Source organism: Littorina saxatilis, linkage group LG12 (genome assembly GCF_037325665.1).
Source record: "Littorina saxatilis isolate snail1 linkage group LG12, US_GU_Lsax_2.0, whole genome shotgun sequence".
NCBI lineage: Eukaryota > Metazoa > Mollusca > Gastropoda > Littorinimorpha > Littorinidae > Littorina > Littorina saxatilis.
The window spans coordinates 52,880,048-52,903,386 of NC_090256.1; the positions used below are offsets into that span (position 1 = coordinate 52,880,048).

At 45.3% G+C, this 23,339-nt stretch overlaps 1 protein-coding gene across 1 annotated transcript; it reads right to left on the reverse strand.

The window, feature by feature from the left end:
* LOC138982222 (uncharacterized) lies at positions 1–23,309 on the reverse strand. Its single transcript, XM_070355449.1, has 6 exons — positions 23,184–23,309; positions 20,655–20,927; positions 13,721–14,335; positions 12,360–12,590; positions 11,158–11,811; positions 1–10,686 (listed from the first exon to the last, which is right to left on the reverse strand). The coding sequence occupies exons 2-6, from the start codon at positions 20,919–20,921 to the stop codon at positions 9,097–9,099; spliced, it is 3,357 nt and encodes a 1,118-aa protein (XP_070211550.1). The 5' UTR covers positions 20,922–20,927; positions 23,184–23,309; the 3' UTR covers positions 1–9,096.
* Between the last annotated feature and the right edge of the window lie 30 nt (positions 23,310–23,339).

Consider the following 23,339-nt stretch of genomic DNA (forward strand, 5'->3'; position numbering starts at 1 on the left):
CACGTTTTTAGAAACATTTTTATTGTAAAACAAAGTTGTCTTCTGTTCTGTGAGCACCTTTTGGCACTTAGTCATATATGGTTGCTAGGTTATTCCCTTTTCTGAGTTCTCAAAACATCGGTCCACGTTTTAAGGGGTTGTTTGCATATTATGTAAAATCTGGATACTTTTCGGCTGACGACCATGCATTCAGTTTTCTAAATCGTCTCCTTTTCCTTGTTCATCTTCAGTCTTCGAATTGGGTACAGAGGTCTTTTCTCAACCAAAATACTTTATTTAGCCTTCCGCAGAGTTTCATGCCTTTACGATTTCAATTCTATGCTAATTTTTCATTGTAAATGCATAAACTTTGTGTTTTTGAATGTGCGCAGGGTAAAACCCAGCAGGGCTGAAAAGACCCAATTTCTGCTTTCGACCAGTGAAGTGGAACGTTACTCCAAAATGAAAGGATTGATTAGATTTCAACTGGGAAAAAATGACAAATTACAAAAAGCAGCTGCAAACGCTGATATGTAAAGTCTTTGAATTTGTCGGCATGGTACACTCATCAGAGCTGAAAAGACCTAACTTATGCATTAGACCAATGAAGTGGAAGCGTAACTCTTAATGAAAGGATTCATTTGGATTTAAATTAGAAATAAAATGGATAAATTACAAAAGCAGCTGCAAGCACTGGAGTAAATTCTGATGGTCAAAATTGGGAGAAAAAAACCCAACTCTGGGCTAAGTTGAAATACACAGAGAATTCAAACAAGCAAAATTCGAAAAGTTAAATGTTTTACCATCAGATGAAATTTTCAACATACTATTTTGTCAAATTTGAAAAATTTCAAGCAGGCACAAGCATTCATCATTAAAGGATACATAAAATTTGCAATTTTACAAAAAAGTAGATTGTAGACACACAAAAAGTTTAATAAAACAAGAACAATTGGGACTTTTCAAAAATTGTGTGCATTTTATACTCAAATATATTTATCCTGTTGTTATTATCACTGGTCTTCCACAATAGAATTCCTGTGTTTTCAGTGATTGCACCTGTAAACAGGAAATTAAATTTGTTTTGTAAGGGGACACATGGCGTAGAAATCATTCCAAAGCTGTATCTCAGGTGTTTATCAACATATCTTCATAAAAGTTAGCACACTAATGTAAATAACCAAGATAAGCTTGTATACAAAGTTTCCACAAAATATATGCAAATTTTTCAAACAATTGGCAATAAGAACGTTTTAAAGTAATACAAATGTTGCCCCCATTCCTATGGGAAAATTGTTGATTGGCTGAAGCAGTTTGTGGTGTAAGAACAAACAACATGCAATACAACAATGCAATTACACCATTTGTGCTCCTCTCTCTGACACGTATTGACTTGAAACGCCTTTACAAAATGAAAAATAAAAAATACACAGTTTGGTTTAGTAACCATTTCCATCACATATAAAGTGTTTTTTTGTTTTTATTGTGTCATTCATCAGCCATTTTTAAATCAGATAACAAATATTAGTGGTATTGCATAATAATGTTTTTTCTGGAGAGGGGGCAAAATCTGTATCACTTTTGAAATGTTTTTTGTCATTATCTTGTTTGTTTGTTTGTTCGTTCATGGGCTGAAACTCCCACGGCTTTTACGTGTATGACCGTTTTTACCCCGCCATTTAGGCAGCCATACGCCGCTTTCGGAGGAAGCATGCTGGGTATTTTCGTGTTTCTATAACCCACCGAACTCTGACATCGATTCCAGGATCTTTTTCGTGCGCACTTGGTCTTGTGCTTGCGTGTACACACGGGGGTGTTCGGACACCGAGGAGAGTCTGCACACAAAGTTGACTCTGAGAAATAAATCTCTCGCCGAACGTGGGGACGAACTCACGCTGACAGCGGCCAACTGGATACAAATCCAGCGCGCTACCGACTGAGCTACATCCCCGCCCTGTTATTAACTAAAATGTTTGCTAAAACGTTCCATATAAGCTCATCTGAAGTACATGTATATAATACATTACTGTGCACAATTGTATGAACATCCATTGATAAACACCAGAGATACGGAAAATTTTCAGAAATGTCCACGCCCAGTTATATTTTAAACTGCGAAACACACTAAAACATTGAAGGCAATACTGTACAAACAAAGGAAAGACAACCTTGATAAAAACACAAGTGTACACAAAACAAAAGATGACTCCCATGATAATACTTTTATTACAATAATGGTTTAATATCCAAAAATATTATCACCAGTGCTGGACTGATCGTGTAACCTCTGCGAACGCCAAGAAGAAGAAGAAGAAGATCCAAAAATATATGTAAACGTTTCACACACAATAGAACAAGCTTAGTGCACGTTATTCCTCGGCATAAAAGGAGGAGATTGTACATACAAGTAAGTATTTTTCTTAAAAGCCTTGGAAAAAACGAAGAGCTGGAAAACATTTCTTAGCTATTCAAGAAACAAGCAGTCTGGTTCTAGGATGGCACATGTAAAAGAAAACCTTTTTTCTGTTCTTTCTTTCATTTTTCATGGAGGAGGGAAAAGGTGAAAAAGTTTTCATTTTTCAATAAAGACACAATTATGGAAAGCAAACCAGGCATAATGTATACGCACTTCAAACGAAATTTTGACAAAAAAGTAAAACCACTTCTTTCTGTGAATAGCAATTACATAAACACTATTCCTGGAAGCATAATCTCTACAACACAACTGAAAAATGAAAGTAGGTGGAATGTTACTAAGGTTGTGTCACTAGACAAAATCACAGACAAGCAACAATGTTTTAAGTCAATGCTAATGAACAGATATTAATGAGATCAGGGGTTCTAATGCTGCAGTAAACAACTAATTATGTCAAACTTGTTGGGTGTGTTTTTTTCTTTATAATTGCTGCCACCTCATTATCACTATTATTAATATGACATACAGGTTAAAATCTCTTCTTTTTTTTAAACAGCTGATTTCTTTTACTCTAAAATGGCACTGCTTACTACAGTATTACATTAGCACATTCTAGGGAGCTAGCTACCGCCTTAAGAATACCCTATTTTTTCTGCAATCGACCAGAGAATGAATGAACTCATGAAATGTATAACTCACAGCTTATACAAAGTAGTCAATAATTGATCTGAGAAAATGTGGTGGAAGTGAAACAGCTGTTGATACTACAGTACATGTATTAGCTTTCCAGTGTTGTGCAGAAATGTTGCCACAGTATCATCATCATTGCAAAAGAAAATTCGGGCTATAACTAAGAAGACACCCACATTGTTTCTTATCATTCACATTGTTTCTTATCATTCATCAACAGGCTGCAATGTAGAGCAGCATCACATTTTCTACTGCAAAAATCAAATTTACTATCAATAGCAACTCTTTCTTACACACGTAAAGCAAATACCATCAACTACTTTGAGAATTTTGTGCTGACGTTGTCAATTACAAACAGTGAGCAACTTCCTAAAATGGTAGTGGGAAAAACGTCCATAAACCCAAAAGCCTACTCGTGCAAAATTGAGTGCACAAGGGAGTTGCAACCAGGAACACAGAAGAAGACGAGAAGAAAAAGTCAGCAAATATACCTCTCGCAAGCATTATTTTGCCAATATGCTTCCTCTCAAAAGAGAAATTCGTAGTCGCCATTTTAATCTTTCCTACCAATGAGTGGAACGCTCATCTCAGAATTGGAAACTGAGATGTCCCTCCAGAATACAAGCAAAGAGCAAATGTAAAACGTTTTCATGGGATGTGGCTGTGTATGGATCCTGTTACATATATATTCTAAATTTTAGAGAGCAGACAAGGTATATTTGTACTTTTCTAACACACGTTGAGGTTGAAAATCATGTCCAGCTCAAAACATACATGCATTTACCATCATTTCCTCCTTGCAGACTATAATCTTGGAAAAACAACTGGCACATAAGCAATGAAATGAACACCTGCAACTTTTTTGTTTTGAAGAAACATTACACCATCCCAATTTCTTGAGGCTCGAAAGTTGCGCAGAAGTTTGAAAAGCCGAGACCACTTCAGTGCAAATGGTGGCAAACATTTCACATGAGAGCTTTGGCACATACCGACCAGAATTCTATACACCACTGTGTGTTGTTTGTCAACCGTCAGTTCAGACGTCAACTGGGCATGACAATAGACAAATTATCTCTATATATATATATATCTATAAAACATCAGAAATTGTGAAAGAAACAATTGAAAGTCAGCAGAGACTTTCTTCCGAGATTTGTTAAAATCTCTTAGCAGAGATATATATATCTATATATATATACGACTTGTGTCTGTCTGTCTGTCTGTCTGTCTGTGTGTGTGTGTGTCTGTCTGTGAGTTCGCGATGCACGGCCAAAGTTCTCGATGGATCTGGTTCAAATTTGGTGGGCATATTCAGGTAGACCCGAGACAGGACACAACCTGGTCGATATTTCAACACGTGCTCTCAGCGCGCAGCGCTGAACCGATTTTGGTTCCACCTCAGCTACCCGGGCCCCCATACCGACACACCAAAGCCAAAGTTCTCGGTGGATCTTTTTCAAATTTGGACACCGTATTCAGCTACACCCCGGACACAATATCATCGATGAGATATTTCAACACGTGCTCTCAGCGCGCAGCGCAGAACCGATTTTGGTTTTTGTGTTCATTTCACCATTATAAGTAACTCTTCCTTATCTTCTCATCTTCTCCAGGTTTTCAGCGTTTACCTCCCTTCCTTCGTATGGTGCACTATAGTATGAGTGGTGCGTCTTGGGATATTCCCGGTGTTCTGTTACTATTTTTAGAAGGTCACCGCAGTGTCCAGAACGTAAATTGGACCCGTAAATTATCCTCACTGTAAAAGTGCAAAGGTCGAATCAATTTATAGCCACGCGAAAAATACACTGTCATCTATCTCTCTATATATACGGCTTCTCTGTGTTTGTGTGTGTGTGTGTGTGTGTGTGTGTCTCTCTATGTGAGCAACACCTGGGGATTGTTCAGTTCTGTTTGTGATGTGGTCTGGCGGCTTTTGTGTATTTGTATGTACTGGCCTTCCTTTGAGAAGCCATAACAGTTCAAAAGAGCTTACAGATAAGCTATAAATTGCTCAATCCTGTTTGAGTGGAGTTCGCCTCCAAAGGTGATTAACACGGTTACATTCGTCGACAAGGATGGGACTCGATATGGTCAGGAATGGCATTATGGCCACTGAATCATTTTCGTGCTGTTCCCATTCCACGAATCTGGGAGGGACCTAAGCTTGGTGGGTCCATTGTTCGGACCCGGCGAAGCCGGCGTACGGCTCTAAGTACTTCTTCCCGGCGAAGCCGGCTACCCGGCGAAGCGGGTATTCATTCTAGTATATATATATACGACTTGTGTCTGTCTGTGTGTGTGTGTGTGTGTGTGTTCGCGATGCACGGCCAAAGTTCTCGATGGATCTGCTTCAAATTTGATGGGCATATTCAGGTAGACCCCGGACACAACCTGGTCGATGAGAATTTTCAACACGTGCTCTCAGCGCGCAGCGCTGAACCGATTTTGGTTTTTCTGTTCATCTTCCCAGATCCATTCCCAGTAACTCTTCCTTATCTTCTCCAGTGTTTTGCGTTTATCTCCCTTCCTTCGTGTGGCGTCAATCCATATTCCCGTTACTATTTTTAGAAGGTCACTGTCCACAACGCTTTCATCCCGGCGAAGCCGGATATTCCTGTTACTATTTTTAGGTCACTGTCCACAACGCTTTCATCCCGGCGAAGCCGGGTATTCCTCTACTTCTTCCCGGCAAAGCCGGGTATCATTCGGCTCTATTTCTTTCCGGCGAAGCCAGGTACCCGGCGAAGCGGGTATTCATTCTAGTACAACATATATACCTTTGACAGGCAAAATAAAACAAATATATATTTAAGTACAGTAATGAAAGATTCAATACCATGTGACACCTATTAAAATGCTGCACAGAAACAGTCAAATAAAATAAACAGCTTGGAACCCTGTTCCACGACAAAACTTACTATGTTTGCCAAAAGCATAAAGTACATTACGAATTTTAAAAATATAAGACAAAATTAAAGCACAAGCAAAGCTAACATCAGCACCCAGGTCAAATACAAATTGTTTGCATCATATGCACCATGCTGTGTGACTCTGCAGTGTAACTCAACTCAATTATCATTCACAACAGTTATTACATCACAGGCTTTAAATGTGAAGAAAAGTGAAGAACACATTTCCCATGTCCTTTCAAAGCCGGAAAAGCAAGAATGAGCATAAAAATTCACAAACAGATTGAAGCAAAAACGCACAATAGAAATTGAACATGGAATGCTACACAGTATCAAAAACAACCACAGGTTCTGATATGTTCAGTTCTTGATGCAGACATAAGTACATGCAATAGACAGGCAGTAAATAAACCACACATTTCCACCAAATGTATTAATAGTCAAATTGGACTCCATTCCAGATAATGACCAAAGATATGTCATCAACAATATACAATAAACAAAAGAAGTACTTCATGTGAAAAATTTTAAAAGGACAAGCACAAAACACTAGCACTCAAGTCAAATGACAACACTGATGTCGTAAACTATCAAAACTGGTGACTATCTGATTCTTGAAAGAAAGTACAAGACACGAAATTTAAATACAATCAATTTCAATCGTGCAGTGCGACAAGGATAGACAACAAAGACTACATATACAAGAACACAAAACAGAGAAAAATGCAAAACATCTTTTGTTATGAAAGTTGTGATGAAAGAATAACACCACAACTCCAAGGCAGCGTAAGTAACACAAGGATGCCAAGCAAAGCTCAAAATAAAATGTTGAAGAGAATATAACTAAAAAGTATGTTTTTATGAACAAAGAGGGAGGAGAGAGCATGTCCAATTTAACCCTGTTAGTGTTAAGCTTCTTCCGTTTGCGGACAAAACTGCTCGAGAGAAAAACCAGAAACAAACTTATGACATGTAATGCGGTGAAAACAAGAATTACCATCTTCTGTTTTCAATGCAATTAAGTACATGTTCAAAGACTGCTTACTGTAGGACTTTATATAATTGGGAACTGCTGATATAACAGACTGTATAGATTTTGCATTTTAAAAATACCATGCCCTCCTTTCTGTACAATCCATTGCATAGACCATCACAGGCCTATATTAATGTTAACTTTTGTCACTTGAAAACATACGAGCAGACCTGCTAGTGTTTGAACCCCCTGGGGTGTCTATGCACGCAGATCATCAAATATACATACTAAATATCCTGTGATCCATGTCGGTGGGTCATGAAAAAGACAGTACCTTTTTGAGTTTTTCAGACATGGAGTATGCTGCCTTGATGGCAGAGTAAAAATAAGTATGAACATTTACAAAGAGCGATTCACACATAAATTTGTACATGTAGCACCATATCAAATGTTATTAAAACTCTCCAGCCTTTTCGCTTGTGAAGTTGTTGCGTCAACTTTTAACAAATGAATAGAAAGAATTTATTCATACCCCCACCCTCCCGCTTTTTTCTTTGGGATATGTGCAAAATCAGGGACACTTTGGGCTGGTCCCATCTTCTCATCACAGGTATCTATATACTGTACCAATAAAACAAAAAGTTACAGGAAAAATCTGATACTCATACATTAAACATCACAATAGCCTGCAAAGCGAAGCGTTCATTGTCCACAAGTAGACATAAAATCTGGAGTGTGTTTTATTTACATTTGATACATTTGTGCAGGCACATGGATTGTAATAAAAACAATAAAGCAACCAAAAAATCCATAAATCCACATGACATTTGACAACAACCACAGACAAATTCTAGTCATCGACAAAAGTCTAAAAAGGTTTGGACCTAAATTTTAATCAAAAGAAATTGTGTTTCAGGAATATGCAGGGGCAAGAGAAAACTGGTGATGGTGAGGATGAAGGGGTGGGGGAGGGGGAGGTTTGTGGGGTTTTTTCAGGTGGTGTGGGAGCAAATTTAAAAAAATCAAGGTCGAGAGGAGAGGGGTAAATCACAACCAAAATTTCTTCATAACTGTACAGGTAAAAGACAAACAAAGATGTTTCATAAATGTAGACGTAAAAAGAAAACCTTTTTCCTTCATAACTTTAGGGGTAAAAACACAAACGGCTTTTCAAAACTGTAGGGGTAAAAACACAACTATTTTTGTTTGTAACGGTTAGGGGTAAAAACACAATCAAAAATTGTTCACGACTGTGGTCAGATCAGTATTGAGGCAGCTGGTAGAATACTCTCATTTGTTACTTACTTTGGTCCAGGTATTCAGTCTGTCTTGGAAGAACACACAAGAAGAGACAGAGTATATTGTTTGCAAACTTGTCTATCTTGCATAAGTGTCAGTCAATCCTGATCAGTGTCAGAAGTTGTTAACCCGTGTAATGTAAAACATTTTACAAATTACGGGGTGTGCCCCGTGATTTGTAACAAATGTTTTACAAATCACGTAAATGCGCCCAATATTTTCTTGTCATCTCCAAAGTCAAGGGATCTATTAGATTTTTAATTTTTAGATTTTTTTCCCCATTACTTTATTGTCCCATTGCTGGGAAATTCGGGTCGCTTCCTCCCAGTGGAAAGCTAGCAGCAACAGAGTCGTGCTACCCCAAAGTCAAGGGATCTAATAGAATGTTTTTTTCCTTTCTTTGTTATGCTAAAAATCGTAATATTTTACCTATCCGGCCCAAACCACCCCCCACCACTCAGCATAGAGGCTCTAAACAACAAATATTAATAATAATAAAAGGCATGTATTACTTTTTGGAATATGTGATATTTTTTTCATTTTTACATTTTTAGAAATCGCGGTTTTAGGTTCGACGTAATTTTTAAAAAGTTTTTACATTTTTACAAATCACGGGTTAACAGAAGTGTATGCTTCAAAGTGTTATCACAACTCATTTTTGTGTGTATAAAGTGGGAGCGGGAAGGGGTAGCGTGGATGGGTATGTGTGTGTTTTTGTGTCTGTCCTCATGTGTGTTGGGGGGTTGGGGAAGAGGGGGAGGGTGTGTGTGTATTTGTCTATCTGTGTCCCTTTGTGTGTGAAGGGAAGGGGGGGAGGGAGGAGTTTGTTACTAGACATCATCGTCAGCGTTGTAGTCAGCTTCATCGTTTTCTTGTTTGCTCACTTCAGAACGCCTATCAAATTTCACACGGACCTGGTCCTCATTGCCTCTGAGGCCTTTGCCGCCAAAATATGAATCAAACATAAGCTTGTTGTGCTTGTCTTGCTCTCCATTCCCCTCTGCAGGGTATTGTTTGCCCTTCAGAGCAAGTTTGTCGTTTTCTTCATTGTTGAAGGGACCATGGTTTTCTTGATATCTTAGCTTTTCCATGTTATTGTTCGGCTGTGGATTGTCTCTGTCAGGGACCTGAGGGTCCTTACGGTCGCCGTCTTTCATCTTGTCTTCCATCTTGCCAGCAAACTGTGTGTCTTGTCCGTTTTCATGGCCTCTGGCCTTTTGGTCATTTAACACATCAAGATGAAACTGTGGCCCATCTTGTGAAAGTCCGGGGTCATTTTTAGGCAGATTTTGGTCATTTTTTGACAGCTGCTGGTTGTTCTTGGGCATTCCTAGCTCATTCTGTTCTCGTTTTTCTCCATTGTCTTGAGGATTCTGCTGCAGTCCTCGTATGTTTTGCCCAAATCCCAGTTGATTTTGCAGCAGTCTCCCTCCTTGAAGATCCTGCAGGTGGTGCACTCCTTCTGGGCCCTGGGGCAGCTTCTGCAGACCCTGTCTCAAGCTCTCTGCATTTTGTGGGTCTGGTTTGAAAACTTGCAGATTTGGTGACGGTTTCTCTCCCTGAAGGTTTTCCTGCAGGCCTGGGACGTACTTCCCAAGCCCTCGTGCAATCTGAGGCAGCCCAGTCTGGACGTTTGCCAGGACTTTCTGCAATGGTTGCATTTTGCCCGGTCCGCTGGGCCTGCCTTGGCTGAAGCTGGCGTTGGGCAGAAGAGCCTGTGCCAAAGCCCCTCCCCGTCGAACGTTGTTGAAGTTTCCACCACTCTGCTGACCTGCTCCCCCCACTGATGGAGGCATGCCCCCAAGTCCTGCAAGGTTGCCCAACTTTTGCGCAGCACTCTCATGGGGGTTGATGATGTCTTGCAGATTCACTGGCTTGGGGTTGATGTTCTGAGGACCGTGAGGCTGTAGATTCTGCTGAATGCCACCATTGACGCTCTGAGGAAACTGAGGCTGCACATTCTGCCCAACACCACCGATGACATTCTGAAGACCCTTAGGCTGCAAGTTCTGTTGCACTCCACCACTGTTAACATTCCGAGGAACCTGAGGCTGCATGTTCTGCTGAAAACCACCATTGACACTCCGCTGTCGGAGCTGGTTGGGGGTTTCATTGACATTTCTGTTGTCTTGCAAACCTGGAAGACCTCCATTCTCAGCCTGCTGGTTCACCACCGCTTTTCCCTGGGCGGGACCACCGGGCATTTTCAACCCAGCAGGTTCTGTTGATGGTTCTGGGAAGGGGCGGGCAGGCCATGTTTGTGGTGCCAGCAGCCTCTTCGCCTTCTTCATTAGCTCCATGATTTGGACCTTGCGGTCAATCAGGTTGGTGGTCACCCATTCCTCAATGGTGTACTGGTCATAAATTAGTCGTAGTTGTAGGCGCATGGGATCGATGATCGCTTGTAGCTTATCCGCCACCTAGAAAGAGTAACAACAATTTTTAAAAATCGCATCAATTTAAAACCAGAAGAGAATATTCCATTTCAGAGGAAAATGACACTCAATGGGAACAATACAATGGGAACACTTACAATGGTGTGTACACACACAACTACACACACAAGCATATCACTCACAAACACACCTGTATACTACACATGCATACAAAACACTCACTCATATGCGGGCACACCCGCCCTGATATCACCCTTCGTGGTGGACTGGGCGTTAAGCAAACAAACAAACAAAATGCGGGCACACACAATCTCCTCTAAGTCCTTCCAAATGCGTTAACTTCTAGTAAGTCTTGTATTTTCTGAGTGGGAGAAAAATAACAAAACAAGCATATGCGATGAAACTTACATCATTTCTTCTCACCACCCCAAACCTATCCAGCAATTTAAAGAGAAAGCACTCAAAGCAAGGCGAGCAAAGCAACGACAAACCCACCTTGGCAAGCTTGTGATGAAGGATGCGCATCTGACCTGGGCTGGAAATGCCACGCTGCACATGATAATCAGTCATCCATCCCACAATTCGTTCCTGCAGTCCCACGTCCCGCCTGTAACCCTCCATGATGCCCCACAGCTGTTGAACGCCATAGTAAACTGCAGAGCCAGGGAAATTGCAGTCCTGGGTGACAATGGCGCTGTCTTTGTCAATAGCCGGAAACTCCAGGTCTACTTTGTTGGAGCAGCCGAGAGCTTGACTGGCGTTGGTCATCTCTGTGGATCCGAACCCTCCGCTGCGTATGGCCTGCAGGCAGAGAGCCAGGGAGGGCAGCCCCACCGGGAGGAGCTCGCACAGCGTAGCAAAGTGATCGTACCGCTGCCAGCCTGTCAGGATGGTGCCGCTGAACTTGACCATCTTCTTCTGGACGCCGAACGTCCGAATGACGCTGACCCACTGCAGGTTGTTGTCCAGGTGAACGGAGGCGTTGGTCAAGATCTGGGAGCTGCCTGTGGCCCCCTTGAAGGCGGAGGCCACCCAGACGGCGGGGAAGAGCTTGCCGTAGATCTCCCACCTGCTCTCTGGAATGCGATCCAGGACATTGTGCTGGTAGTACCACACCACCGGCTCCACCAGACCTCCCAGGCCAGAGTCCTGTTACAAAAAGACAATGTTTCAGTATCTTTAGTGTGTGACTCCTCTGTGCTTTTTTCTAAACGTATTTGAAAAGGAGAACTGCCACTGCCTACAAGAAGATACATAAAGAGACATTGTAACCGCACACACTTCCCACATCTGCATGATCTCAAACAATAAGGCCAAAACAGCCCTGGGTCTACCTATCTTACTTCTTATTCAGTCACTTGTCAAGCTGTTCTCAACACAGGCATCTGGCTACATTTTTTAACTGAACCACGACAAATATTACCCTTACCCCATAAACAGTGGAACCCCCCCTTTACCCCCCCCCCCCCCCCCCCCTTCAATTTAAGACTTCCCCTTTTTTCAGACTTTACTTTCTCGGATTTTCTGTTCATAAAATGACCCCCGTTTTAAGACTCTCCCCTTTTTAAGACCTGATTCTCTCAGATGTTTGGAGGTCTTTAAAAAGGGGGGGGGGGGGGGGAATCAACTGTATTCCTTACTTGTTTCTTCAAACACCCGCACACAAATATCCACATACACGACAACTCAATGCTTACCACCAACGCATCAAAGGGAACATTACGGAGCCAGTCATCCCAGATGAGTGGTTTGACCAGAGGAAAGGCTTTCTTGATGTGACGAGCGATCCTGGACACGTGATTCAGAAACAGTTTGCTGGGAGTGATACGCTGGGCAGCAATAAAGGTACTGCTTTTGCCCTTACCCAGTTCGTACACTTCATCACAGCCCAGATGGATTCGGCGAGAGTTTGGGTGAGCCTTCACAATCTGAAAAATCATACAATAATATTGGAGATTAATCGGATATAAACAGAGGTCTGTGTGTTTTAGGACCTCTAAACTTGTAAGAAAATTGAGTCTTTCTGTTCTGAAACCTTCAAACCTGTATGAACATTAGTTCTCTTCTGTTCCAAGACCTCTGAGCCTTTGAGAATATTAGTTCTCTTCTGTTCCAAGACCTCTGAGCCTTTGAGAATATTAGTTCTCTTCTGTTCCAAGACCTCTGAGCCTTTGAGAATATTAGTTCTCTTCTGTTCCAAGACCTCTGAGCCTTTGAGAATATTAGTTCTCTTCTGTTCCAAGACCTCTGAGCCTTTGAGAATATTAGTTCTCTTCTGTTCCAAGACCTCTGAGCCTTTGAGAATATTAGTTCTCTTCTGTTCCAAGACCTCTGAGCCTTTGAGAATATTAGTTCTCTTCTGTTCCAAGACCTCTGAGCCTTTGAGAATATTAGTTCTCTTCTGTTCCAAGACCTCTGAGCCTTTGAGAATATTAGTTCTCTTCTGTTCTAAGACCTCTAAGCCTTTGAGAAAATGATGTCTTATTAGGTAGGAACTCTTTAGCCGATGCACATTGTACAGAGAGCTTCAGAGCTATTTGTGCATCATTATTCTAACAGTGATTTAATCATGACAAGTCAAAATGGAGGTAAACTATAAAACTTTATGTGACGGAAATGGGAGAAAAGAAGGTCTGACATAATCTGAGCATCTTTAGAAGTGTTATTGTCGCTCTGAATATGGTTATTTTCATAATCACTACTTGGCAAAATCGAAGGCAGGCTAACTGGATATTAATTTCTGGATCCAGTTATATTCCTGGTATGATTTACTTCAAGGAGAAAAGTTCAATATTCAAATGGCGAACATAGACAGGGAACTAAAAATCACTTGGGATTATGACCATTCTCTTCTGAGAACTGTAAATTGTAAATCAGAAATGCTTCCCGTGACATATTTCTTTTTCAATGCAAGGCTAAAAACACAAATTTGCCCCTTCCCTTCAACACGTACTTGCATGAAATTCTGTACACAGAGAACGTGGATGGATAAAACACTAAACACATTTTACGCGACAAAACGACATAAAGAAGCACAAGAACAGAAAACTTTAGCTACCTGGTCAAGAATGTTAAAGATGAGAGTATATGACTCTTCCTGGACAGGTGTGATCACCTGAGGGGTGTATTCACTTTCACGCAGCTGTTTGTAGACGCTGTGTTTCAGCACAAACTCCATGTGGCCGAAGGTCTGCACAAGGGGGATAATCTCCAAGCCGTTGGTCTTGGCCGCCTCTTGGATACGCTGCAGATCCGACTGTGAGAAAGCGTTGTTTGCCGCAAGGACTGAGATGTTGCCAGAATAAGGGAACATGTCTTCGTACTCCATCAACAGACCCGTGGCACCCAGTTTACTTAGGACGGGGAAAAGCTTCTCGAGGTAGGAGGGGTGGGGAGGGGCCCCCTTGAGGTCGAGATGAACCAGTCGTTCCAGCTTCGCAAAGTAATCCCCGTCGATGGGATCCGCCGGCCGGTATAGCAGTGGTCGGGGCGCTCCTCTTGTCCCCACATTCTGCCGTCTGCCGTTGCCTGTGGGCCGTGGACGAGGTCCCTTGCCCTGAGCGTAGAACAAGTTCTTCTCCCTGTTGCCTTCTGCAGCTTGTTCTTCGAGCAGGCGTTCTTCGTCAATACGGTCCTGCAGCGCTATTGCCTTCTTCCGCTGTTCATTCTGCATCTAGGAAAAACAGTGATGATGAGATGGTTTGACAATACCATTTTAAGACCTTTTTCTTTTTTAAACTGAGAAAATTAGGTTTAAACAGGGATCGAGGGAGTCTCAAAATGGAGGTTAACTTAAAACGATTATAAACAGAAAATCTGGAAAACCAGGGTCTTAACAGAGGGGTTTTACTGTAATGACAAGAAAGGCAAATGCCTGAGACTTGCCTTGGCAATACTAGTACATGTATATATATGCTATTCAAACATTTGAGAATGGACAGGAGGGAAGGGGGGATACTGATGGAGCTAACCAAACAACTGAAGCAAAGCGGTCATCTTTTCATTATCATGATTTGTATCTTGTTCATCCACTGCAAAGATTGAAAGATCAGGGTTGTAGTAAATGTTTTATTCTGTCAATAACCTTTCTTGCTATTATGCTCTTTAATTTTGAAACATTAGCCATCTATCAGTTTTGGGTTTTCTGACTTTGTAAGCAACCGAAACACAGATCTATCAAAATTCAGGTACACTGCTACATTTCTTTTCCATAATCATTCAATGCAACTGGGTGGTTTGATAGCTCAGTTGGTAGAGCACTGGACTTGTGACCCGAGGATCAAAGGACAGGACAGACACAGATAAACTTTATTTGCAGACTCAGTCAGATGGTATCCATGTCCCACCCCTGTGTCACGTAAAAGACATTGGTCATTTAGCAAGAAGTGCAGGTGGCTGATTACACTTATGGTACAGGTACACACCTGGGTAGCGTGACTCTTGCGGCTTCTAGTTTTTCCCTAGGAAAAAGCGACCTGCATTTCCCAGCAACGGGATTACAACTAGAGTAATGAAAATCGAAAATGTCAATAGTAAATTTTCATTTGATTAATATACTTACCCGAATCACACAAAGCATTGACGTAGTCTGAGATGCTAAGGTCTAAAAAGGCTACCCGTCTTAAACAATTTTAAAGGGAAGCAACCCCACCACAAAAAGTGTAAAGGTAGCCATGGTAATGACCACAGACCAGGGGAGTTACCTCCCATTGGTGTGTACTATGTCACTACCGCTATTCAACACGTGGTCAAGATCATACGGCTTTAAAGAAAACTAAAAAACCATAAGTGGGGTTGGTGGGAGGGCATTAACTATGTGATTCGGGTAAGTATATTAATCAAATGAAAATTTACTATTGAAATTTTCGATTAAATTACATATTCTTACTCCGAATCACATAAAGCAGATAGCTTCAACAAGGCGGTGGGAAAGAAAAATCTAACTCACTCTTAAATCCTTGCCAGGAACTGGCCCACTGCAACTAAGGCAGGAAGGGCTCTAGAACCGTCCTGACGGACAGCCGCGATGTCTCTGAGGTAATAGTTGATGAAAACATCGTCAGAGCGCCAGTAGCTAGGCTGTGCATCACCTCCTCCAGCCTCCTCGACCGTAAAACGGCCAAGGAGGAGGCCCAAGCCCTGGTTTCCATGACTCGGGCCGAGTCAAGGGGAAAGACAGGCTGTGTCCCCCCCTTGTCCGAGCGGCTCCATTCGTAAGCTTGTCTAATGAGAGCCGACACCCACCGAGCCAGAGTCGTCTTAGAAATGTGTTCAAACCATGGACATGGCACCAGGTTGCCCAGGCCTTCCAGTGTGATGCAGACGAAGTGGACGCCCTGTGAGAGCGTTGCACCAAGTCAAGTGTCTGTTCTGACGCTCCAGAACGCCTCAGCGAGGACCGTACAACCTCCACACGTGAAGTTTCAGCAGCTGAGGCTCTTCGTGTGGAACGCCGGTTCAAGGCTGCACCAGTTCCCCTCTCACGAGGTGGAGAGGAATGGGAGGGCCGTGAGCGAGTCTCAGTAGGTCCGAAAACCACGCCTGAGAGGGCCAAAGGGGGGCGACCAGCAGCAGTGATGGCCCCTTCAGATCCGCCTTCCTGATTACTTGGCCGAGTAACTGAAAGGGAGGAAAGACGTAAGCCTCCAGCCCCGTCCAGGGAATGTCCAATACATTCGTCTGCCAAGCCTCCGGATCCGAAAAGGGCGAGACGAAGATTGGAAGCCTCTTTGAAAATCTGGTGGCAAAGAGGTCCACCAGAGGCTTCTGGACCAGGGCCCAAAGGCGAAGCAGCGCCCCGTGAGTGATGGTCCACTCCGATTGAAGCACTCTGGCGGAGTGACTGAGCGCATCCGCCAGAGTGTTCAAGCTCCCTGGCAGGTACCTGGCTGTGAGAGTGATCTGGTGTTGCCAGCACCAAACCAGGATCTCGCAGGTCCTGCTCGAGAGCGACGGGGACCGAGACCCTCCCTGCTTGTTCAGATAAGCTGCCACTGTTGTGTTGTCTGTAAAAAGACGAACATGTTTGGCCTGAAGGAAGGGCCGAAACTCGGCCAGAGCCAGAGCCACAGCCTCTAGCTCCAGCAAGTTGATGTGCCACAGGCTCTGCTCTGCCGACCACAGACCCGACGCTGTATGCCGGTCCGTGTGAGCTCCCCACCCCAGCAAGGACGCATCTGTGAAGAGGTCCGTGTCTGGAGGAGGCAAGGCGATCGGCACACCCCTGCAGACCCAATCCGTGTCTAACAACGGAAGGGTCGCGGACTGAAACCATCCCTGGAGAGGGACAAGGGCGTTCCAGTCCACACAAGGAGAGTCCACGTACGGTTTCAGAGCAAACTGAAATGGCCGTTTGTGAACTCTGCCCAGGGGAACCAAGAGAGCCATGGACTCCATCTGCCCCAAGATGGACTCTAGCGTCCGGAGGGAAGCCCGCAGGAGAGGCAAAGTGGAGCGAATGAGAGCTTGAAGCTTGTCCACCCGCCTTTGGGAGGGTTGGACAGTCCAAGAAACCGTGTCGAAGGACATCCCCAAGTAGGTGAATGTCTGAGACGGAATCAGCTCCGACTTTGATCGGTTGATCGAAAAGCCGAACATGTTGGCTTCTCGAAGAACCGAATGGGTATGATGCACGCAGCCTGTCTGGCTTTGGTTCAGAATGAGCCAATCGTCCAGATACACACGCAGTCGAATACCCTGCGACCTCACCAGTGCGCAAAACTGACTCACCACCATGGTAAAAACCCAAGGTGCCAGAGACATCCCGAAGGGGAGGGCGCGGAACTGGTAGATCTAATCGCCCCACCGGAAACAAAGCCACTTCCGGTCGGCCAGATGCATAAGAATATGAAAATATGCATCTGTCAGATCGATCGAGGTCGCCCAGTCTCCTGGGCGGAGGGAGTCTCTGACCGAGGCTGGCGTCTCCACCTTGAATCGTATCGCTCTCAAGAAAGTATTGAGATGCGATAGATCCAGGACGGGACGCCACGCTCCTGAGGCCTTGGGCACAGCGAAAAGCCGCCCGTAGAACCCAAGGGAGCTGTGGTCTAAGACCCTCTCCACCGCGCCCCTCTGCAGCAGGGAGGCAATTTCCGCCTGAAGAACGGACCTTACCTCCTGCGAGGAGGGGGGCTTGAAGACCGGCGGACGCCTGGACAGAGGTGCCTTCCCTTCCTGCCAAGGCAGGCGGAAACCCGACCTCACCACGCCCACAATCCATTGGCTGTGTACAGAGACCATGCAGTGAGAAAGTGCCTGGGAGGGGCCCCCCGCCATCACCAAAGTGGAGGGCGGAGGGGGGGTGAGATCGGGACCACTTCATTGGGGGTGAGGCTTGCTGCTAGAGCTGCCCCTCCCCCTGCCCGACGCTGATATTTTCCTCGAACCCCGAGAAACAGACCGAGCCTGCCTCGTGCTTGCCGGCTTAGCTTGGCCAGAGGCCTGGGCCTGTTTCTGTTGAGGAGGCTTGCTCTGCTTCAACCCTTGTAGAGAGAAGTCGGAGAACTGCTGATCTCTGTTCGACTGGATCTCCTTTCTTCTGGCATCAAACACCAGCTGTCCGAAAAGAGATCCCTCTACCACGGGCGAAGCTCTCAAAGTGTCTCTCGTAGCCTGCCCAGTGAACTGAGAATGCGAGAGGAACAAGTCCCGCCGACACATGACTGTATGCGCATAATGAAGGGAGGACAGCCTCATCTGCTCTTCTTTCACCCTGGCAAGGGCTGACAAAAGAGTGGAGATGTCATCAGCGTCCTGATCTGCACTAAGTGTGAAAGGATCCAGTGAGAGAACGAGAGAGAGCTCTGATGATCGTCTCCGAGATTGAGGCAAGTTCCAAAAGCTGACGACCAATTTCCTCTGAAGAGACGAGGGTGTGGTCTGGCAACACAACGCCCGAGTCCTTCTTTAACTGCTTAGCAAGCAGAGGAAGCAGTTCCTGTGTCACCGGTAAAGGTGTACGCAGAAGAGCAAAGGAAGCCAACAAGTTCCGGCCAGGCTTCGGCAAGGTGAACTTCTTGTGATAAGAAGGAACAAAAGTCGAAGCCTGTACAGCCGAAGCCAGCCAAGGCTGAGCCTGTTCCGGAACTGAACCGTGAGGAACGAGTAGTGGAACAGGAACACAGGGGATACCACTTCCGGCAGGAGATGGTCTAGCCAAAACCTGAGAAAGGTGGTACGCCGCCGAAGGTGACTCCTCGAACCGAAAGTAGGAATCCCCCTCCTTCGCGGAACGGAAGTCCGACATCGCCGACGGAGCGACCAAAGCGGAAGCCGCCGAAGCCGATGCACCCTCCGGGAAATATCTGGAAGTAACCTCCGCCGCAGCTTCAAGGGCAGCCCTGAGCCTCGACGGAAATCCAGAACGTGTCTGCTCGCTGGCTACAGACTGTGCATCAGAATAGTCAAGCGACGAGACACGGACCGAAGTCACAGTTGCTGGTGGTAGGCTGATGAACTGGATGACCGGAAACCGGAAACCCGTCCAACCGGAACCCGACCTGACTCATCCCCTGACTAGCAGGAGGGTAAGAGTAACACCGGAACTGAATAGGCAGTAGACACAACACCCGACGGGTGGAGTGACGACTGCCCCGGTCGAGGCTGAAAGCCTGAATGCCCGTAGGCCAGCCGCTGTTCCTCACTCACCGCCATTCGAGAGGAAGCGTCAGTAAGAGGAACAGTGTATCCGGACAGAGCCGGAAAAGCAACAGACGAAGCCGCACAATGCGGAAGCGAAGGTTGCGTGGACTGGGGCCGGAAGCCCGAAGGCCAGTCCTCGGTCCACCCCAGTCAAGACCTCTACGTGTGCTTGAGCGGGAGGACCTATGCTTCCGGTAAAAACCGGAAACGCAGCTGCCAAAAACGGATGCCGCCCTTGCTCTGAAACGCCCGTGCACGCAGTGTGAATTGGGTGAGTCAGAACAGAAGTTTGCGGGTTGTGATCCTGCACCAAGGAACTGTTTCCCAAAAGGGAGCATCCGGTAGCCTCATGAGGGCTGGTGGACCAGTTCGACTTACCGGCCGTGCCCCCCGCGGAGGCAGAAGACGAAGCAGCCAGGAAATCGTCGCCAAAGGCACCATCAAAGACGCCAAAGAGCGAGCGTCACCCACTGCTGGGGGAAAACAACGCTGGCCGGCGGCTTGGACCGCTGCAGTTCTTCCTTCACCATGCTGCGAATTTCTGGAACTAAAGAACTAAGCAGCGTTGACACGAGAGCACCTTGCTCCGATGCCGACACAGAGGGAGAGCAAGAAGACACAGAGGGAGAGCAAGAAGACACAGAAGACAAAGAAGTGTTTGGGTGCCCCGCAACCCCATGGTCATTAGGGGCAGAAATAGGTACGGACAAAACGCTATTACGTGCCTCGTCTGAAACAACAACCAGTACAGGCGGTTTGGTAGATGAAGAGGAAGATTTAGGTTTAATCCTGCCCTTGACATCAGCCTTGCCACGTTTTTTATTGCTGTCAGCCATGCTGACAAACAAAAATGGCAGCCAAACAAGAAGTTACTGAAAAATGTACAAGTCCAAAAAATGGACAAAATGTCAGCAACTACAACCAAAATTCCTGTCAAAATAAGGAACAACAAGGAACGAGCTCACCAACTACGACGCAGAAGGCAAGTAAGACGGGTATGTGGCCGGTGGGTGTCAAGCAAACACCAAACAGAAAAGCCACGAGAGCGCCAAAAATCCACGACCTTCTCCTCAGAGCTGAAAAAGGCGTATGCTCTTGACCACGTGTTGGGTAGCGGTAGTGACGTAGTACACACCAATGGGAGGTAACTCCCATGGTCTGTGGTCATTACCATGGCTACCTTTTCACTTTTTGTGGTGGGGTTGCTTCCCTTTAAAATTGTTTAAGACGGGTAGCCTTTTCAGACCTTAGCATCTCAGACTACGTCAATGCTTTATGTGATTCGGAGTAAGAATATGTAATTTAATGAAATGATCAGATTAAACTGAACAAATATATCCATGATATACCTGTATTTCAATTTCTTTGTTCAGTCCGATCGGCGGTTCCTCCACGACGCCATCCTGCATGTTCTCCATCTGTCTCTCCCACTGTTGCATGTGGCCGGGGTGGACGCCTTGCACAGAGGAGTACGTTATCTTGGCTGGAGGTGTGTAGAGGAAGTTGTTCCAAACATAATACAATGCCATCAGGACCGCTATACCAAACATCATGTATGCTAGAAACCCTGTCCGTCCTCGTAGTCCCATCTTTAATCTGGACTGTCGGCGTCGCATGAATCCCTGGAAACATAATTATAGTATTGTATTAACTTCAATGGTAATTATATAGCCCCTCTGAAGTGAGCACCCCTAAATAAAGCAAAAGAGGTCTATATAATATATTATAGTAAAGTTCCCAATCAAAGATGTGTTTCCATTTCATTGTATTCATTGCATTGGACAATAAAGCGTTTGTTTGTCTGGTAAAGTGCAGATTTCGATCGCTGTCATTGTCATTATCTATCTGTATCTGTATCTGTAGGTTACGTCGCTAGCATCCAGATTGCTGGCTTTGGCGCGACGGGTGGGTGTGCGCAGCGACGTCGCTTATCGGCGGCTGGTAGTCAGCGCCGCCTTGAATGCCTCAATAGAGGCTGAGTGGACAGCTGTGTTGTCCAGGTGATTCCACTCTATTGTGGATCGTGGGAAGAACGACTGCTTGTATTGTTCAGTGTTGCAGCGTGGTACAGCGAAACACCTGTTGTTATTTTTTATGTAATTGTCTATGGGGTTGCTACCAACGTAGTCTGCTGTTTGTCTTCTGGGTCGAATCATGCGGCCAGCACGTTGAGGGGTCAGGAATTTGTCTGGAGGCATTGCCGGCACCAGCCCCTCAACCACCTTGTAGTAGAAAGTCAGGCGGAGGTTTACTCGACGTTCCTGGAGAGTTGGGAGGTTGTGGCATGTCAGGAGGCCCGTAACAAAGCCAGGACGTCTTGATCGGTAGTCGTTGGCGATGAAACGTGCTGCTGTGCGCTGTATGCGTTCCATCCTATCGATGTCCTGCGCTTGGTACGGGTCCCAGACTACTGCTCCGTACTCAAGGAGGGGTCAGACGAGGGCCAGGTAGGCATTTCGTCTGCAGGCTGCCGGGCAGTGGCGGAGGTTTCTGCGTAGGAAGCCAAGAGTGCAGTTTGCTTTCTTGGTGATGCTGCTGATGTGGTTTCTCCACTTGAGGTTGTCCGAGAATAGGATGCCTAGGTATGGGTTGGAAGGGACAGTTTTGAGGATGGTGTTGTTGAGGGAGTACATGAAGGTGGAGGGTGGTTTGTGGGAGATGCTCATGACATAGCACTTGGTGGCGTTGAAACGCATTCCCCATTTCTCTGCCCAGCCTTCTAGACACTTCAGGTCCTCTTGTAGGGTGTGGTGGTCGTTGAAGGTGTTGATCTCTCTGTAGACGAGACAGTCGTCGGCGAACAGCCTAACCTGGGATCTGACTGCCTGCGGGAGATCGTTGATGTGGCTGAGAAAAAGGAGTGGGCCCAGCACGGTGCCTTGTGGGACGCCTGAGTCGACGGTAGTGGGCTGGGACGTACTGCCTTCAACGACGACTTGCATGCTGCGTTCCGTGAGGAAGCAGTGAAGCCATGCGTGGAGGGGGCCTGTGATGCCATAGTTGGCCAACTTGAGGAGGAGCCGGTCATGGGGGACAGTGTCGAATGCTTTGGAAAAGTCTAGTATGGCCATGTCAATTTGTTTGCCTTGATCAAAAGATTGTAATAGGTCGTTGGTGGTGGTTAGTAGTTGGGTTTCAGTGGAGTAGCCAGATCGAAAGCCGTGGTTCAGGTTTGTAAGGATTTTGTGGGCTTGGAAATGGGACATAATGTGGCGGAAGATAATGTGTTCAAGGAGTTTGCAGGGGACAGAGGTAAGGGAGATTGGGCGATAGTTGGCGGGTTCGTGGCGGTCCCCTTTCTTAAAGGCACACGACACGTTGGCCAACAACCAGTCCTTGGGTAGACGTCCGCTGTCAACAGAGGTCTGGAAGATCAGTGCCAGCGCTGGGCCGACGCTGTCGGCGAGTGTCTTGAGGACGGTGTTCGGGATGCCGTCTGGTCCGGACGCCTTGTTGACTTTCAGTTGTCGTAACAGCTTGGTGACTCCGGGGACTGTGATGGTAATGGGTGGGATGTCAGGGGCGGTGGATTGGAGGTGGGGGAGGGGTTGGGAGGAAGTTTTGGTGAAGACAGATTTGAACTGGTTAAGGAGGATGTCCGCTTTTGACTGGCTGTCACTGTTATTGTCTATAGTGTCAATAATACCGATCGCGTTCTGTAGGCCAATCACAGGCGGAAGGTATCGTTCACTGGACCACTACTTTCATAAAGACTAGTCTTTCTATGAAAATAGTGGTCCAGTGAACGATACCTTCCGCCTTGGGACCAATCGATTCCACGATTATTATCATAATTATTATTCCAAACACAACATTTCAAGGAGATTTGCAATCATTTACATAGTAAGAGCCGGTAAACTTGATAAAGCTAACATTACCTGTTAAAATATAGCAAGATCAATTCTTATATCCGCCTCCAAATACTTCTGATCACTGTACTACTGTCACATTTCTTCGTTGCAACGATTCATCGCATGTTTGTGCACTCTTCTGCTTGAGAGTGCAAGAGGGATTATCCATAGAGTGACCTCCCT

Bases quoted from the DNA above. Each gene is read 5' to 3' on its own strand.
- LOC138982222 (XM_070355449.1), bottom strand. From the start codon at position 20,921: ATGCGACGCCGACAGTCCAGATTAAAGATGGGACTACGAGGACGGACA. The intron at 14,336-20,654 runs GTATATCATGGA...TGTTTTTCCTAG, and splicing joins ACAAAGAAATTGAAATACAG to ATGCAGAATGAACAGCGGAA. The intron at 12,591-13,720 runs GTAGCTAAAGTT...ATGATTTTTCAG, and splicing joins TCTTTAACATTCTTGACCAG to ATTGTGAAGGCTCACCCAAA.